The sequence below is a fragment of the Trachypithecus francoisi genome, unplaced genomic scaffold (genome assembly GCF_009764315.1).
Source record: "Trachypithecus francoisi isolate TF-2019V2 unplaced genomic scaffold, Tfra_2.0 Lachesis_group1, whole genome shotgun sequence".
Classification (NCBI taxonomy): Eukaryota; Metazoa; Chordata; class Mammalia; order Primates; family Cercopithecidae; genus Trachypithecus; species Trachypithecus francoisi.
This window is the reverse complement of record NW_022681454.1, coordinates 124441298-124459758: the sequence shown is the minus strand read 5'-3', so window position 1 is coordinate 124459758 and position 18461 is coordinate 124441298. Positions and strand designations below refer to the sequence as shown.

The 18461-nt window shown below is 38.6% G+C and overlaps 2 protein-coding genes across 3 annotated transcripts in view; both read right to left on the bottom strand.

Moving 5' to 3' along the window:
- The window catches only part of SLC25A31 (solute carrier family 25 member 31), a 36132-nt gene extending 24425 nt beyond the window's left edge, over positions 1-11707 (bottom strand). For both annotated transcript variants that reach the window (XM_033215208.1, XM_033215206.1), the window contains exon 1: positions 11321-11707. In XM_033215208.1, coding sequence (XP_033071099.1) covers positions 11321-11552 — 232 coding nt within the window. In that variant the 5' untranslated portion in view covers positions 11553-11707. The remainder of the gene's footprint in view (positions 1-11320) is intronic.
- A 17-nt stretch (positions 11708-11724) lies between these two features.
- Positions 11725-18461, bottom strand: part of INTU (inturned planar cell polarity protein) — a 116101-nt gene continuing 109364 nt past the window's right edge. Inside the window, exons 16-17 of the mRNA XM_033215204.1 lie at positions 15506-15610; positions 11725-11913 (exon numbers count right to left, since the gene is read on the bottom strand). Of these exons, the coding sequence (XP_033071095.1) occupies positions 11739-11913; positions 15506-15610 (280 nt within the window). The 3' untranslated portion in view covers positions 11725-11738. The remainder of the gene's footprint in view (positions 11914-15505; positions 15611-18461) is intronic.

Below are 18461 nucleotides of genomic sequence, written 5' to 3'. Positions count from 1 at the left end.
ATAGATGAAACTGATAAATTTATAGAAACATAATCTACCAAGTCTGAATCATGAATAAATATTTGAACAGACCAACAATGACTGAATCAGTAATCACAAACTTAACAATAAAGAAAAGCCCAGGATCTGATGATTTCACAGCTGAATTCTGCTAAATTCCTTTTACAAGGCCAACATTACCCCGGTACCAAAGCCAACCAAAATACTACAAGAAAAGAAAATTGCAGGCCAATATTCCAATGAACAAACATGCAGAAATCCTCAACAAAATACTACCAAATTGAATTCAATATAGTGATAAAAGGATCATTCACCACGATCAAGTGGGATTTATCCTTGGGATGCAAGGATGGCTCAACATGCACAAATTGGTAAATGTGATATACCACATTAACAGAATGAAGGACAAAAACCATATGAGCATCTCAAAAAATACTGAAGAAGCATTTGACAGAATTTATCTTTACCTAATAAAAACTTTCAACAAATTAGGTATAGAAGCAATGTACTGTAACATAGTAAAGGTCATATATGATAAGCTCACAGATAACATCATACTCAGTGGAGAAAAGCTGAAAACTTTCCTCTGAGATCAGGAATAAGACAAAGGGATCCACTTTTGCACTTTTATTCAATGTAGTACCTTAAGTTCTAGCCAGAGTGATTAGGCAAAAAAAAAAAAAAAAAAGAAAGAAAGAAAGAAAAAAAGAAAAGTATCCAAATTAAAAAGAAGTTAAACTGTCTCTGTTTGCAGATGACATGATCTTACATACAGAAAACTCTAAATATGCCAACAAACTATTAGACTAATAATTTAGTAAAGTTTCACGGTATAAAATCAACACAGAAAAATCAATCATGTTTCTATATACTAACAATGAACTACCTGAAAAAGTAATAAAACAATATCATTCACAATAGCATAAACAAAACATTAGGAATAAATTTAAACAAAGAGGTGAAAGATCTGAACGCCAAAAAGTTTTAAAAAACTGATGAAAGAAACTGAAGAGATCTCCAGGCATTTGGAGCACCCAGTCACTTAGATGAGCAGCCTGAGCCACCCTACCCTTTCTGTGCAGAGATTGTGGTGCAGTGGGACCCTCTCTGCTCCATACACAGGCAGATCTCCAGGTATTCAAAGAACCTGCTCACCTGCATTGGCAGCCTGAGTCACCCCACCCTTCCTTTGCAGAGATCTGTGTGGAGGGGGCTTTCTCAGCTTCACACTTAGGTAGGCAGAGCACCTACTTGCCATGATCAGCAGTCTGAGCTGCCCCATCTTTCCTGGGCAGACACTATGGTAAAGTGGGGCTGTCTCTGCTCCACAACCAGGCAGATTTCCAGGCATTCTGACCATCTGCTCATCTGAATCATCAGTCTGGCCCATCCTTTCTCCCAGTAAATAAGGGTTAAGTATATATGTAGCTGTGTTTGCCTCAGTTGACTTAGCTGTACATGCCATCTACTGACCTGTAGGTGGGATCCCATAGCCCATAGAAGAAGCAAAAATCCTACCTGCATTAAAATGACTACAAAAATTGGAAGCACTAGTGTCCCCAGATGAGAAGGAACAGGGCAAGAAATCGGGCACCACAAAAATTGTGAATGTAATACCACCACCAAAGGATCACACTAGCTGTCAAGCAATGGTTCCTAGCCAAAATGGAAACTCAGAAATGACTAAGAATTCAAAGCATGAATTGCAAGGAAGCTCAAGATCCAAAAGACGGTTGAAAATAGACACAAACTTCTAAAGTAATCTGGGAAATGAAAGAAGAGATAAATATCTTCAAAAGAAATCAATCAGATCTTATGGAATTGAAAAGCTTACTTAAGAAATTTCAAAATACAATTAAAAATTATCAATTGACTGGACCAAGCAGAAGAAAGAAATGCAGAACTTGAAGACTAGTCTTTTTAACTAACCCAGTTAGACAAAAATACAGAAAAAAAGAATTTTAATAAATGAACAAAGTCTTTGAGAAATATAAGATTATATAAAGCAGCCAAACCTACAAGATACTGGCATTCCTGAGAGAGAAAAAGAAAAAGCAAACAATCCAAAAAACACACTTGACGAAATAATTCAAGAAAATTTCCCTAATCTTTGTCCAGATACAAGAAATCCAGAGAACACCTGTAAGATACTGGACAAAATGATCATCAAGGATATAGTCACCAGAATGTCCAAGGTCAACACTAAAGAAAAAATCTTAAGGAGAGCTAAAGGAAAAGGTCAGATCATATACAAAGAGAAACCCGTCAAGCTAACAGTAGCCTTCTCAGCAGAAACATTATAAGCCAGGAGAGATTGGGGTTCTATTTTCAGCATTCTTAAAGAAAAATTCAAACCAAGAATATCATATCACACCAAACTGAATTTTATACATGAAGAATAGATAAAATCTTATCCAGGCAAGCAAGTGCTAAGAGAATTTGGTTACCACCAGACCAGTTGACAAGAGATCCTTAAGGGAGTTCTACATATGGAAATGAAAGAAAAATATCCGCTACCATGAAAACACTATTAAGAACATAGCTAAGGAAATCCCAGCACTTTGGGAGGCCGAGACGGGCGGATCACGAGGTCAGGAGATCGAGACCATCCTGGCTAACACAGTGAAACCCCGTCTCTACTAAAAAAATACAAAAAACTAGCCGGGCGAGGTGGCGGGCGCCTGTAGTCCCAGCTACTCGGGAGGCTGAGGCAGGAGAATGGCGTAAAACCCGGGAGGCGGAGCTTGCAGTGAGCTGAGATCTGGCCACTGCACTCCAGCCTGGGCGATAGAGCGAGACTCCGCCTCAAAAAAAAAAAAAAAAAAAAAAAAGAACACAGCTAAGAGACCCTAGAAAGCAACCACACAATATAAAATACAAAGAAACCAGCTAACAAATTCACAATATGATCAAAATCTCACACATCAAATATTAACCTTCACTGTAAACATCTAACCAGCCCATTTAAAAGGTACAGAGGGACAAGCTGGATAAAAAACAAGATGCATCTGTCTGCTGTCTTCAAGAGACCAATCTCACATGTAACGACACCCACAGGCTCAAAGTAAAGGGTTGGAAAAGGATCATGCAAATAAAAAACAAAAAAGAGCAGGGATCGTTATTCTTATATGAGATATAACAGTGTTTAAACCAGCAAAAATAAAAAGGACAAAGATGTGCATTACATAATGAAAAAGGTTCAATTCAACAAGAAGATTTAACTATCCTAAATATATACACACCCAACATTGGACCACTCAGATTTATAAAACAAGTACTTCTACACTTACAAAAAGACTTAGCCAGTCACACAATAAGAGTGGGGGACTTCAACACCCCACCAACAGCATCAGACCATCAAGGCAGAAAATGAACAAAGAAATAAAATTCCACACTTGACCATTCAAACCTAACAGACATCTACAGAATACTCCACCCATCAACCAGAGAATTACATTCTTCTTTCTACATATGGAACATACTCCAAGATTGACCACATGCTAAGTCATAAAGCAAGTCTCCATAAATACACAAAATTGCAATTATACCAACCATACTCTCAGACCACAACAGAATAAAAATAGAAGTCAATATCAAGAAGGTATCTCAAAACCACAAATTATATGGAAATTAAACAATTTCAGCCAGGCGTGGTGGCTCACACCTATAATCGTAGCACTTTGGGAGGCTGAGCCAGGTAGATTGCCTGAGCTTAATTTGAGACCAGCCTGGGCAACACGCTGAAATCTATCTCTACTAAAATACAAAAAATTAGCTGGGTGTGGTGGTGCACGTCTGTAGTCTCAGCTACTCAGGAGTCTGAGGAATGAGAATTGCTTAAATCCGGGGTGGGAATCGCTTGACCCTGGGAGGCCAAGGCTGCACTGAGCCATGATTGTTCCACCACACTCCAGCCTGGGGGACAGAGTGAGACCCTGTCCTAAAAAAAAAAAATTGAAATCAGCTGTTTAAAGGAAAAAACTAATAATCTAGTTCTTTTGAAGCCTATTTTACACATCGCTTTTTAACTATTAATGGCCACTTTGGAAATGGCTAATTCAGCTGACTGGTATGAGATATTACGGGTTTCAGGCTAGGCGTTATTAGTTATAATTCTGTAATTATGATTATCTTGCTGAGTATATAAAAATGAGTATCATATATAATAGTAGTACAAGCCAGGCATGGTGGCTCATGCCTGTAACCCCAATGACTTGGAAGGCTGAAGAGAGAGAACTGCTTGAGGCCAGAAGTTTGAGACCAGCCTGGGTAACACAGTGAGACCCTGTCTCTAAAAAAAACAAACCCCAAACAAACTTAGCTGCCATGGTGGCATGGCCTGTGTTCCCTGCTACTGAGGAGGCTGAGGTGGGAGTTCTTGAACACCAAAACTGCAGGCTGCAGTTAAGTCATGATTGTGCCCTGCAGTCCAGCCTGGGCGATGAAGCAGGACCCTATCTAAAAAAAAAAAAAGTAGTAGAAAGGTTTGTAACTTTGACTAGTGTACTGAACATAAACAGAAGGTTTTAATGATAAAGACATCTGGAAACTAACATGAGACCATGATGACAGTGTTAGATTTATGACTAAAGAAGTTTGCTAGAGTTGGCTGAAGAATGTGTTCCTTCGAGAAAAATTGTATTTGCATGAATAAAACTATTTACATCAAAAGAAATGTCAATATCTCAATGAAAATTTACAAACAAATCCCTAGAAATGTAATAGGAAAACTGTTAAAGTAGTAGAGCAGGCAATTCTTAATGGGTTAGGCCAGAAAAAATATAAAATCTCACATACATAAAATAGTTTTACATAGATGTCACAGAATTCTTGAATTCCCTGAAGCTCCAGGTGTCAGGTTAAGAACTCATGTTTTAACCTCTTTTGCCACAGATCACACTAAAACATCATATTCTTATTTCCTTCTTTGCCTCTGCTGTACCTTGCTGTTAGAAACTCCAATGTCCCTGCTAAGAGTACAATGCAGGAGGAGCCCCTAAGTAAAATTCTGAATGCATTTCTAACTATATTTGGGGGTCAGGTTTCAGCGTTTTAATTCAACTCTACTTAGATATGCTATGTACTACATAGGTTCCAGTTCCCTTGGATAGATTACAAAATCTACTCTACGTGTAATGCAAGTTTATCCCAAATCATTTCATTTACAAATGAACATCTGGAATACATGTTTATAAATTCAGGAACACACACATATACATTAGTTACAATTACTTGAGCACTAACTATGGTATAGACACACCCTGAATATTTTACATGCATTATCTTCTTTAATTCTCACAACTACCATATCAGATAGGTATAGTTATTATACCAGCATACCACCGAGGAAACTGGGGCTGAGAAAGGTTAAATAAAAACTGTTCAAAGTTACAAGGTATGGGAAAGGCTAAGACTTGGTTCTAGGTCCATTTAACTCTAGGTCTAGAGTTACTGCACTTCTAATGCCTCTATATAAAAATCCATTTTGGATAAAACAGTATTTTTTGGTTAGAATAAAACAAGGTTAAAGCAGAAGTGATACAATGGCAGGAATGTTTTGACTCTCTAGTCATACAGAATAAATGGATGGTTTCCTAACATAGATCACAAAATTGGTACAGAAAAATATAGTGATGTTGACCTCTTTCTCTGTTAAAAGTAAAAATAAATAAATAAAAGTTTAAAAGTTTCTGACCTAATTCCTAAGAAAAAAATTTCTTCGATATTTAAAAGGATGAGAAAAACCTGCTCTGAACCTAATTTTGAACAAATAAATAAGAATTGAAATAAAAGGGACAGGAAAAAGTTACTGGGCCATTTATTGGCTGGCCTTGCCAAGAACAAGAATGTTAGGCATGTTTGGATACGTAGTCTAAACCGACTTTTTTTTTTTTTTTTGCAGAGAAGGTTCAACATGTTTTGATGATATGCCTATCAATTAAAAAAAAGTCTGCATGACTTTCAAATAGTATACATTAATAAATTACATACCTTTGCAACTATACTACCATATTATGTACGTCTGTAAAACATACCCAAAATATAAATTAAATAATGAGATAAAGATTTTTCATTTAAAAACTTTTATTTGGTACCTCCTCCACAGCAGACATTTTGTGCCTGCTGGAGATAGCACTAGGAACATTGTTCCTGATTTTATGGAGCTTACATCTTAAGAGGGAGGGACCAGGGAGATCGGTAGCAAATAACTATGTCTGTTAGCAATAAAAAACTGTAAAGAAAAAAACAATATATGAAGATTGGAAATAATAAAAGGCTATTTCGATAGCGTTGTTAGGGAAACTTGAATGTTAGATGATACTAGAGCAAAGTTAAACATTTAATTAAAGGATGAAAAACAATATTTTCAAATATCTTGCTAATTATGATGTTTTCACACCATCATTTGCTATTATCTGAAGGCATTGCTAGGGTGAGGTTCATTTTTTAAGAACAGTATATAGGAATCTATATTTCAAATAGTCTTCTTGTCTCAGGTCCTATTAGACTGTCATTGTTTCTACACTGAATGTAATCTGAATGATGAAATAATATGCCATTTCTTGGAGTAAATGGCATCAGCTATGTCTTTTTCTTGTGGTTCATCATTTGATATTGGTGTTATCCTTGATTTGGTTTTCATGGCAGAATCTTTTTCAAAGTTTTGTCCATGTTTTGAGGATTTAGTTAAAACCTGATAATAGAATCTATAAATCCACTTAATTGGGCAAACATAACCAATAATATATTATTGAGGAAGGGTGCTTGTCATTCCCTCTACCCTGTATAACTCCCACTTGTTTTTCCAGGATCCCTTAATGTCCTGTGATATGTAACTGACATTGGGCCCAAGCATAGGTGACAATGCCAATTTATATATTAAATATCAGTAAAATTTATTTTGTATTTTACTTAAAGTACATATAAGTAAAATACCTAATATTTTCTTCCCATACTCCAAAATAGCATCTTCAAGATGGACCATAGGATATTAAAAAAACTCACTGTTCTAAGTCTTCAGAAAAATGGGTTTGGGAAACGCTTAGATGAAAGATGATAAACTCATGACATGGAACTCCTAAAAGAGAAGAGTTCTGATAGGCTTGTAACAACGAGACTGTATGGATTTTTTTTTTTGTTTTGAGACAGTCTTGCTCTGTCACCCAGGCTGGAGTGTAGTGGCACAATCTTGGCTCACTGAAGCCTGTGCCTCCCAGGTTCAAGCGATTCTTGTGCTTCAGCTTCCCAGGTCGCTGGGACTACAGGTATGTGCTACCATGCCCAGCTAATTTTTGTATTTTTAGTAGAGGGGGTTTCACCATCTCGGCCAGGCTGGTCTTGAACTCCTGGCCTCAAGTGATCTGCCCACCTCTGCCTCCCAAAGTGCTGGGGTTACAGGCATGAGCCACCACACCCAGAAGATCAGTTCTTTAAAAGGCTACATTTACAATATACTAATAAGACAGTTCCTTTGATTAAACACATATTTACATACACATATTTTGCTCAGTGAAAAACCAAAATGTTAACTATGGTGACTTTAGCAGTGATGTTATTTTTTTTTCTTCTTTATATTTGCTAATTTTCTACAATTATTATGCATTATTTGCATAATAAAGGTTTAAACAGTGTTAAATAGAAGTACACATACAAAGTTGGAAGGTGATAGAACCAACTAAAGAATACAATAAATCTTTAAGAATAGCATAAGGATAAATCCAGAAGCTTTCACAAGCCAAGAAAAGCTTATAAAAGTGTCAAAACACACTCAAAAAGCGATATTTAAAGCTATATTCAAGGCAAGAATACAGAGATCTATCCTTGTAATGGAAAGAAAGCAGAGATAAGGTAAGAAACTAGAGAGCATCTAGTTGTGAATTCTGAGTTCATGTCTCTTTCTCCAGCTCATTTCACATTGCCTAAAGAAAGGAAAATTTGTGAGTAAAATTAGAGAAAACATAAAAACAATCTTCAGAACACTTGAGATGGGCATGTGCCTTGACTTTCAAAGAAGAAAGAGAAGGCAAATTGCAAGAAATTTGTTTTAAAATAAGTAAGTTGGTAGGTCATGACCATAACAAAATATAATGTCAAGCTTGCCTCTACTTTTAAAGAATCATTTGTAATTAACTGCATATTGACATTTTGAAATACATCAAATAAGTATGTGTACAAGTACACATACAATCATCATAGATTCAATAGCTACAAATACAGATGATATGGGTTGAGCATCACTAATCCAAAAATCCAAAATTCTCCAAAATCTGAAACTTTTTGAGCACTGACATGATGGGCACAGGAAATGCTTATTAGAGCATTTTGGATTTTAAATTAGGGATGCTCATCTGGTAAATATAATGTGAATATTCTAAAATCTGAAAAAATAAAAAAAATCCAAAACTTTTGCTCCCAAGCTTTTCAGATACTCAACCCGTATAAATGACCAAATACTATAAGCAGAGTTGCTGACATGAGTTTTTGCAACCATGAACAACTCTTAGTAAACTTCTGAAGAGAAGAAAGTACAATCTTTCCTCTACTTCCTTATATGGTAGCTGCATTACTGGAATCAGTGTATACTAAAACCATGCTCCAGACAATGTGTGTTTATAAGTAAATCAGAGTTAAGTTCTTTCTTTTTTTTTTTTTTTTTGAGGCGGAGTCTCGCTCTGTCGCCCGGACTGGAGTGCAGTGGCCAGATCTCAGCTCACTGCAAGCTCCGCCTCCCGGGTTCCCGCCATTCTCCTGCCTCAGCCTCCCGAGTAGCTGGGACTACAGGCGCCCGCCACCTCGCCCGGCTAGTTTTTGTATTTTTAGTAGAGACGGGGTTTCACCGTATTAGCCAGGATGGTCTCGATCTCCTGACCTCGTGATCCGCCCGTCTCGGCCTCCCAAAGTGCTGGGATTACAGGCTTGAGCCACCGCGCCCGGCCCAGAGTTAAGTTCTTTCTAGGCTTAGAGTTAAGTTCTTTCTAGGCTTAGAGAATCATAAACACGTTTCACTGCTACACGAATATGCAAGGGGAGATCTAAAAGTCATTCAGGTTGCAGAATAAATCTTCACTGTGTATGACTGGCTGGGATATAGCAGCAGGACGTTTAACATCCCTGGCCCTTGCTTTTCATATCATTGTAATGTAGGATTACAACCCTCTATCTTTGTGCTAAATAAAAAAAAATTGCCCCAGAAGTTTCCAAAATTGCCTCTAGATGGCAATAGTATCTTTGTTGTAAATTACTGATCTCTTAGCATAGGATATACCATGGTACCTTCATAAAGCTTTATATACAACAGAAAACATCTTCAAGTTCTACTTATGATGCTCTCATCTTGGAAGGTAAAGAAAGCAGGGACCAGGATACATTTGAGAATGACATGAACTTACAAGAGCCATACTGAATATGTTTAGGTTTAAATATTGTGAAAAACATTTAAAATATAAAATAAATTAGCACTAGTCAGCCCTGTCTGATCAGAATACTTCATTTTACCTGACAAAATATTTAAAGCAGAAAAGCCAATAACAGGCCCCTACTTCTGGTCAGAAGTCTTAGAATATAAATGAAGAAGAGACAGGTTCCTTGCTTTTCCTGAAAAAAATCTCGGGGGAAATGAGAAGCTTGCTTTAATTAAATGAAAGAGTGGAGAGAGGTAAACTATGAAAGATCCGAGCTTAGCTCCCAGATGATGCATTAAGTTTCTACCCCTTACCCCATATACTCCACGCCACAGGTCTGGAAGAGTTGTAACCACATCCCTAGCATTCCTAGGGACAAGGTGCTTTTTTGAATGGGATAGTATCTGGCCCTAGAACAGGACTAAAAGAAAGGTCTGCACTGGAGTTGAAGCCACTTCATTTCTTGTTGAGAATACACAATAAATAGGTCTATTTCTTCTTAAAAGATCATATAGATTTTTCTATTGAATCCAACTATATGGGTGGATTATAAAAAATATCTGATAAACTTATCCCTTTAGCTAACTTGGGAGCCATTTTGCAGCGATGGTTCACATAACTTTTGTTATTTATTCCTTTAAATCATTCCAATATTAATAGAAAAAATTCATGATGAACAAAAATGAAATTTTAAATAAGGACAGCACTTGATGCAAAAAGAAAAGCTGGTAATACTGAGCCCATCTTTGTTTTAAACTTGTACATATTGTGTTGGTTATGAATTTTTTTTTGCATGACTTGATTTTTTAAAAGATTGTATTAAAATAGTTCAAAGTTTTGTTTTTTTTTTTTTTGTTCTTCTGTTTTTAGGAGTGGAGGTTTAATAGACAAAATAAAGAGAAAAGAGAACAGCTCTCTCTCTAGTGAAAGAGAGGGGCTTCGGAAAGGGAAGGACCCTAAAGTTTTGCTTTTTTGAGACAGGGTCTCACTCCTTCATCCAGTCTGGAGTGCGGTGGCGCGATCTGGGCTCCCTGAAACCCCCGCATCAGTGTCCCCCAAGCAGTTGGGACTACAGGTGTGCGCCACCATGCCCGGCTAATTTTTGTATATTTAGTAGAGACGAGGTTTCGCCATGTTAGCCAGGCTCATCTAGAACTCTTGAGCTCGAGCTCAAGTGATTTGCCCGCCTCCGCCTTCCCAAGTGCTAGGATTATAGGCGTGAGCCACCGCGCCTGGCCTTAAAATACTTTTTATCTTGATGACTGAGGGTTTCTGTGTGTGTGTGTATGTGTTGTGTTGTGTGTGTGTGTGTGTGTGTGTGTGTGTTTTAGCACCCCCTTGAATTTTGGGCAGAACGAAGTGCCTCCTTGGTCTTCAGTAGTTCAATAATAAGCAGAACCTCTTTTCACTAATAGGTTTCAGAGTACTGGGAGGCCCCAGTGCTTCCATATTTGTACTTCTCTTAGACGTACTATTTCAACAAATACACATACAGTTTTTGAGACAAGGTCTCGCTCTGTCGCCCATGCTGGAGCATAGTGGGGTGATTATATTAACAAATATTTAAGCAACTTAAAACACTAGTTATAGCAGAGTGCCTAACAGCATGTCCCTCAATCCTGGGAGGTCAACCACTTTCCTTCTGGACCTGGTACAGGTGTACCAAGGTGCAAATAGCGCTGCAGCAGATTAGATAAAGAGAAGGCAGTGGTCTCCCCTGTACCAGGACTTGGTCAGGACCAAGGCAGCCCTGGGAAAGCAGAGCCTGTTAGGTTCAGAAACTAAATTCTGGGAGGGTAAGAAGCAAATTCATTACCGACAGCTGTACCCACAATCGTGCCCCTCCCAGCCATCCCACTTCTCTAGGAAGCTGACGGGGGCGCCAGGAGAGGCTGACGGGGCGGCCTGCCTTTACGTACCCTGCTCGCGAGGAATCCGCACCAGGCAGTCCACCATGCCTTTGTACCGCGCCTCCGGGCTGATCTGCTTCGACGACGCCTGCACTTGCAGCAGCAGCTTCACCCGCTCGATGGGCGCCACCGCTGTCTTGGACACAGCTGCCGCGACTCCGCCGGCCAGAAGGTCCTTCCCGAAAGATGAGGCGTCAAACAGCCGCTTTTCTGCCTTCTTCTTCGCCGGCTCACGATGCATGATGGAGAAGGATATAAAAACCGGCAGCAGTGGCTAAAAATGAGTGTGGGAGCGACGATGAAGGGAAGCTGAAAACCGCTGCAGCATCGTCCTGGCGAGAAAGTGGCTCTTGGGACGCTGGGATAGCTGCGCGCTGGCGTGGGGCCTTCGGAAAAGCTGCGCAGGTGCTCCAACGGCCTCCAGCCACTAGGCGCCTGACACGTGGTGCCTGACACGTGACGCCTGACACGTGACTCCTGACACGTGGCTTCTGGATGCGCGGTGACGCCCACGCACTTCTACTAGTGGAACCTGGGCTTTCTGATGAGGGAGGGGTCCGGAGGTGGTGAGCACGGAGCAGGAAAGGTGAGTGGAGCCAGTTCTGTATGAAGAAATTTAGTAGCTGAGACTAGGCCAGAGCAGTCAACCAGCAGTGTGAGATTAACAGAATTTAGTTTTTTATTTTTATTTTTTATTTGTTTATTTTTTTTGGAGACAGTCTCTGCTCTGTCACCCAGGCTGGAGTGCAGTGGCGCCATCTCGGCTCACTGCAACCTCCGCCTCCCGGGTTCACGCCATTCTCCTGGCTCAGCCTCCAGAGTAGCTGGGACTACAGGCGCCCGCCACCACACCGGACTAATTATTTTGTATTTTTAGTAGAGACGGGGTTTCACCATGTTAGCCAGGATGGTCTCAATCTCCTGACCTTGTGAGCCACCCGCCTTGGCCTCCCAAAGTGCTGGAATTACAGGCGTGAGCCACTGGCCAGAATTTAGTTTTAGTTCCCAATATTATCCCCTTCCCTTTCTTAATTACTTTAATCCGTTATGTTCTCTTTGACCAGAGATGGTTCCTTTGACCTTTCTTGGCATCTTAAAAAAGACAGTCTTATTTGTAGTGTGATTCAAGTAATGTTCCCCTTAAATTTCTCCCTATGTGCCTGTTAATCCTTCAAATTCCCTTGGAAATTGCTTTAATCTGTTCCTTTAATTAAGCAGGGATCCTTTGCCTAGTCACTTTCTGTGTCATTTTGCTGATTATGCCCCCATAGCATAATACATGTTCTTCTTTTTCATATTGTATTTAAATTGATAATATCCAGAGCAGTGGTTCTCAATCCAGACTGCACATTCAAAGGGATGAGTGGTGTTTTTTCTTGTTTTTCAAATTGATGCTTGGGATTAGGCCCTGCACATTAAATCAGGACGTCTAGAAGTGAGGCCTGGCATCAGTATTTAAATTCTCCAGGTAATTCTAATGTTTGAAGTAATTCTAATTCTAGGGTTGAGGGCCAATGACCTATCTAGAAGAGTAGTTCACAAACTTTTCGACTGTGGGACCCTTCTTTTTCACTGAAAAATTATTAAAGGCCAGGAACCAGTAATCCCAAAACTTTGGGCCAAGTCCAGCCTGGGCAACATAGTGAGACCCCTCCTTTACAAAAAAAAAAAAAAAAAAAAGCTAGGCATGGCTGCACAAGCCTGTAGTCCTAAGTATAGCTACTCAGGAGGCTGAGACAGGAGGATTGCTTGATCCCAGGAGTTGGAGACTGCAGTGAGCTATGATCTCACCACTGCACTCCAGCCTGGGCAACAGAGCAGGACCCCGTCTCTTAAAAAAAATTATTGAAGACACAATGAAGCTTCTGTTTTTGTTATGTATATTGACATTTACTACTCAGAAATTAAAACACAATTTTAAAACATTTAATTCATTTAAAATAAAAATCCATTACAGGATAGTATAAGTAAGACTTTTAAATAAAAAATGTAGTAGAAAAATAGTATTGTTTTATATTTTTGAATCTCTAATGTCTGGCTTAATAAAAGACAGCTAGATTCACATTACTGCTTTTGCATTCAGTCTGTTGCAATATCACATATGTAGCCACTGAAAACTCCAGTTTATTCAGGACAGAATGAAAGTGAAAAAGGCAAATAATAGTATCATTTAAGAAAATACCTTTGACCTCATGGTGTTCCTGTCTCCGTGACACAGAGAGGTTTTCCAAACTGCACTTTGAGAACTCATTTAGAGGCGGTTGCCAGATTCAGGTTTGACTTCTTTCGGCAAAAATACTCAGTAGAGGTACATCTAGCCTGTACATAACATTTGTCTTTTTCTTCCACCTCACTTTTTTCACTTAATATATCATGGAGATCCTTCTATAGGAACATTTAATATGTCTCTTTTTACAGCTTGTTTGGTGGTTTTAAATAAATGGAGATCCCATCTTACCACCTCTTACTCTGTAGGGCCTGCAGAGCCTTACAACACATCTATAAAATGTGAGATGAGTTTTTAGCTTTTTTTGAATGTTAGGTTCGAATTTTTCCTTTGTCTTAAGTGTGTTACAACCCTTCTACTAGTATTTGTCACTAGTAAAAAACCATTTAGGTCAGGATTCCAGACCAGGAATGTTGTCAATAATTTGATTACCTCACATAAAATCAATTGGCAAGCCTTACTGATACCATATGTTTGGTGCTACTTCCTTTCCATGGTGGCTTATTCAACTTCTTTTTGAGACAGAGTCTTGCTCTGTTGCCCAGGCTGGAATTCAGTGGTGCAATATTGGCTCACTGAAACCCAGGTTTCAAGCAATTCTCCTGCCTCTGCCTCCCAAATAGCTGGGATTATAGGCATCCACCATAACACCCAGCTAAGTTTTGTATTTTTAGTGGAGACAGGGTTTCATCATCAAAGTGTAGTCTCTGGCCAAGCTGGTCTCAAACTCCTGACCTCAAGTGATCCACCCGCCTTGGCCTCCCAAAGTGCTGGGATTACAGGCGTGAGCTACCGCACCCGACCGGCTTATTCAGCTCTTAACTGGGTTTTTCAACTCAAATCTCTGTTTCTCTCTTTCACACGCAGCAGCCAGATTAATGTGTCTAAAGCATTAATTAATTCCTAGGCTTAAACAAAACAAAGTCTTTCCATTGCATTGACTTCAATCCTTTGTCAAATTCATTGTAAATTCAATAAACAATTGGCTTTTTATTAGCAAACATCTGAAAAACGAAAGGTTTCATTCTCCTTCAAGGGAATTTGAAGCTTTATCAGGCACATAGGGGGAAATATAAGGGGGAAATTATTTGAATCACTACAGGTAAGGGTGTCTTTTTAAGATGCCAAGAAAGGTCAAAGGAACCATCTCCGAGGACAGAAAGGAAGTGTTCTGCTGCTCCCCAGGGCAATTTTCTCTTTCTACCCTCCTCTAACATTTGATTTGATAGTTGCCAATGTTTGTATCATACTCCTTTATGGTATCAAGCTTATTTCTGACATGTATTCCCGGTAGAAGATAGACAAAAGTGAAAGTATCAACTTAGAAATGTAGCTTTGTAACCTTTTAAAAAACTTTTTGTTGAGATGGAGTCTCATCTGAACCCAGACTGGAGTGCAATGGCAAGATCATGGCACACTGAAGCCTTGAAATCCTGGGCTCATGTGATTCTCCCACCTCAGCCTCCCAAGTAGCTAGGACTACAGGCAAAGACCACCATATCCAGCTAATTTTTTAAATTTTTTGTGGAGATGGGGTCTCCCTATCAAGACAAACCCAAGCTTGTCTTGAACTCATGGACTCAAGCATTCCTTCTGCCTCAGCCTTTCAAAGTGCTGGGATTACAGTAGTAAGCCACCGTGCCCAATAGCTTTTTAACCTTGTTAAGAGCACTAAATCAACTCTTCAATAGGTCGGAGCTGAAAATGAGTAATTTACTGCATTGATTTTACTTACTGATAAGGGAAGGAAAAAAAATTCTAGTAATTTATGTTAAAATTAAAAGTGTAGTCTCTGGACCTTTGTTCTGTTCACTTTGCTCTCCGAAGAAATCAGCATGATTAATTTCCTCACTTCAGGTCTGCAGTCACCTCAGCAACCCTTTCCTTGGTCACCCTGTCTGCCACATCTTATATCCCCTTCTCTTGCTTCATGATTTTTTCTCTCAGCATTTACATATTTTACTTACTTATCTTGTCTGTGGTATGCCTCTCCCATTGGAACATAAACTCCACGAGGGCAGGAATTTTTAGCTCTTTTATTCATTGCTATAACCTCTGCATCCAGATCAGTGCTTGGCACAGGGTAGATATGCAATAAATACATGTTGGATGAATGCATGAAAAGGCAATACAACTGCAAACAAGCCTCCAAATCAGTTTTATTTAAAACTATCAATATAGTATAAAAATAGCTTTAATTACATAGAATATAGAAACACAATTCTGCAAAATTATTTCATACAGTTTTGGTGCATAAAGTTTCAATAACATTTAATAATTTAAAAATATCCAAAGTATAAATTCTTGTTCTCAAAACTGTTTATTGATAAATGATTTTTCTCAGCTTTTTCCCAACATTTTGTACAGTAGCAGGTATGATTTAGCTGACTACTTGGTTTTCAACCAATAGATATTTAATAATAATAATAAATGGTAGCAGTAGCAGCTAACACTTTTATAGCAAGCAATATGTGCCAGGCACTGTTTAGAAAGAATTAACAAGTACAATAATGTTCAAAGCAGAAAAACCTAGTAAATTGGTTTCACAGCTTTGCTCATTTGTATTAGAAATATAAAAAAGCAGGTATTACAAAATACTATCTTGCCATTATACAGCATCATCAATGGTCCCTTGGCACAAATAAGAAACATTCCCTTACTAGCTACACTTCTCTGGCAAGACAAAAACAAACAAGAACTAAAGAAAGGGGAGAGGGAGAGAAAGTAAGAGTCTAAAATGTAATTTTTGGGGGCTAAAACATGTTGAGACAGAATTTGATATTTTAAAAAATGCTAGCTATATATAATTTTTCACATTAATGGTGGTGGAAGGGAACATTTGCATGATACTAATAAAATTCAACTTAACAATGTTTCTGTGTCTTCTAAAGCATATTTCTAGGATATCTGCACTATCATCTTGTCCCCCTTTATTTAATAAAGTAATAGGCACTTTATTGTCTGATAATCAGTTTGATGTTTCAGATGTGATTCTGAACATATTTGGAAAAATAGGCAGCTAAGTTTGCCTACAAAGCTTAGTTCAGTATCCATTTAGAAATGAAAAAATAAGATGTGTGATTTTATTTCCTAAAAATGTAGTGCCTCTTTAACATGGAAATTACAGTGCACATCTATGATACAGCAAATAATTTTCTTTTTATTAAGATCAGTAGTCTGCTCTGCCTTTTTATTTCCAATATTGAGCGATGGTCTCATGTTTCTCTGACACCAGGAAAGCAGTTCAACACATCAAAATTTCATTAAATGAAACAAAAAGTACCCTATGATTAAACCCTATCTTAGTTTAGTTTGTATGAAAATCTGAGGTGATCAACAGCTACATTTATTCATAATTATCAGTATTAGAAGTAGTTCATGGTATTTTCAGGGACATTTCCAGAAATTTAAGACATTTAATAAATTGTTTTGACCAAAGCGTCTTAATACATATATATGTAAATAAGCAGTCCTAAGACAGCAGTTGTGGGTCAAATGGTAGCATGTGACAATATTGTGATCTTAAGGGGAGGATATTTCAAGCTCTTTTTTTTTTTTTTTTAAACAGAGCCTTGTTCTGTTGCCCAGACTGGAGTGGCAGTGGCATGAGCTAGGCTTACTGCAGCCTTTACCTCCCGGGTTCAAGTAATTCTCCTGCCTCAGCCTCCCATGTAGCTGGGACTTCAGGCACCTGCCACCATGCCTGGCTATTTTTTTTTTTTTTTTTTGTATTTTTAGTAGAGACTGGGTTTCACCATGTTGACCAGGCTGGTCTCAAACTCCTGACCTCAAGTGATCCGCCTGCCTCAGCCTCCGAAAGTGCTGGGGTTACAGGTGTGAGCAACTGTGCCCAGTGTCAATCTATTTTCTATAGCGTTTCAAGAACCAAGGTTTTTTACCCTAATTTGAATGCCAAAATTAAGGCCCACTAGTCACTAATGGGACAAATATGTAGTGGTTTGCAACTTAAATGCTTAGGTGAAAATCTCTGAAAGTATCACAGAGTGATAATAGTGATTCTTTTAAGACCAAATGACTCAAACAGTATACCCACTGTTTTGCAGTTAGTTTTGATTAAGCTGGATAGCTCATGTTTAAGACAGAAAAATACAGAGACCGATTTTAGATGTTCTGGTATAGCTTGTCTTCAAAGCTTAAGACCTGAAGAAGAAACAGCTCAGTGTTGGAATGTCTTGGGGGCATCGAACCTCTAGGAGGATCTAAAGGTTAAATGTCAAGTAAAAATGCAGTATTGATGTTCTTCCTTTCTCTCAATCTACCAAATTCTCATAGCCAAAGAAAATTATCCACCATTAGTTGTCTTTTCCAACTAAAGGTCAAGTAAACTATTGTTCACTAAAGTGTTCCCCCTTTTGAAAAAACCCAATGCATAATGATCTATATTTCTAAGATAAAAATTAGTATATACATATATTTGAGATGGAGTCTCACTCTGTCCCCCAGGCACAAGTGCAGTGGCGTGATCTCGGCTCACTGCAACCTCCGCCTCCTGGGTTCAAGTGAGTCTCCTGCCTCAGCCTCCTAAGTAGCTGAGATTACAGGCGTGCACCACCACGCCCAGCTAATTTTTGTATTTTTTGTAGAGATGGGGTTTCACCATGTTGGTCAGGCTGGTCTCAAATTCTTGACCTCATGATCCACCTGCCTTGGCCTCCCAAAGTGCTGGGATTACAGGTGTGAGCCACCACCGCACCCGGCCAAAAATTAGTATTTTATAAAAGAAGTCATCGTAGAATTTCAGTTAACTTTTTGAGTGTCTTTAACATGATTTAGTTTAAAAAAAAGATTTACATGCAGCTTTCCTGAAATTCATGAAGTATATAAAATGCATGTGTAATATACTTGAATGTGATTTTTTTTTTTGAGACAGGGTTTCACTGTGTTGCCCAGGCTAGAATGCAG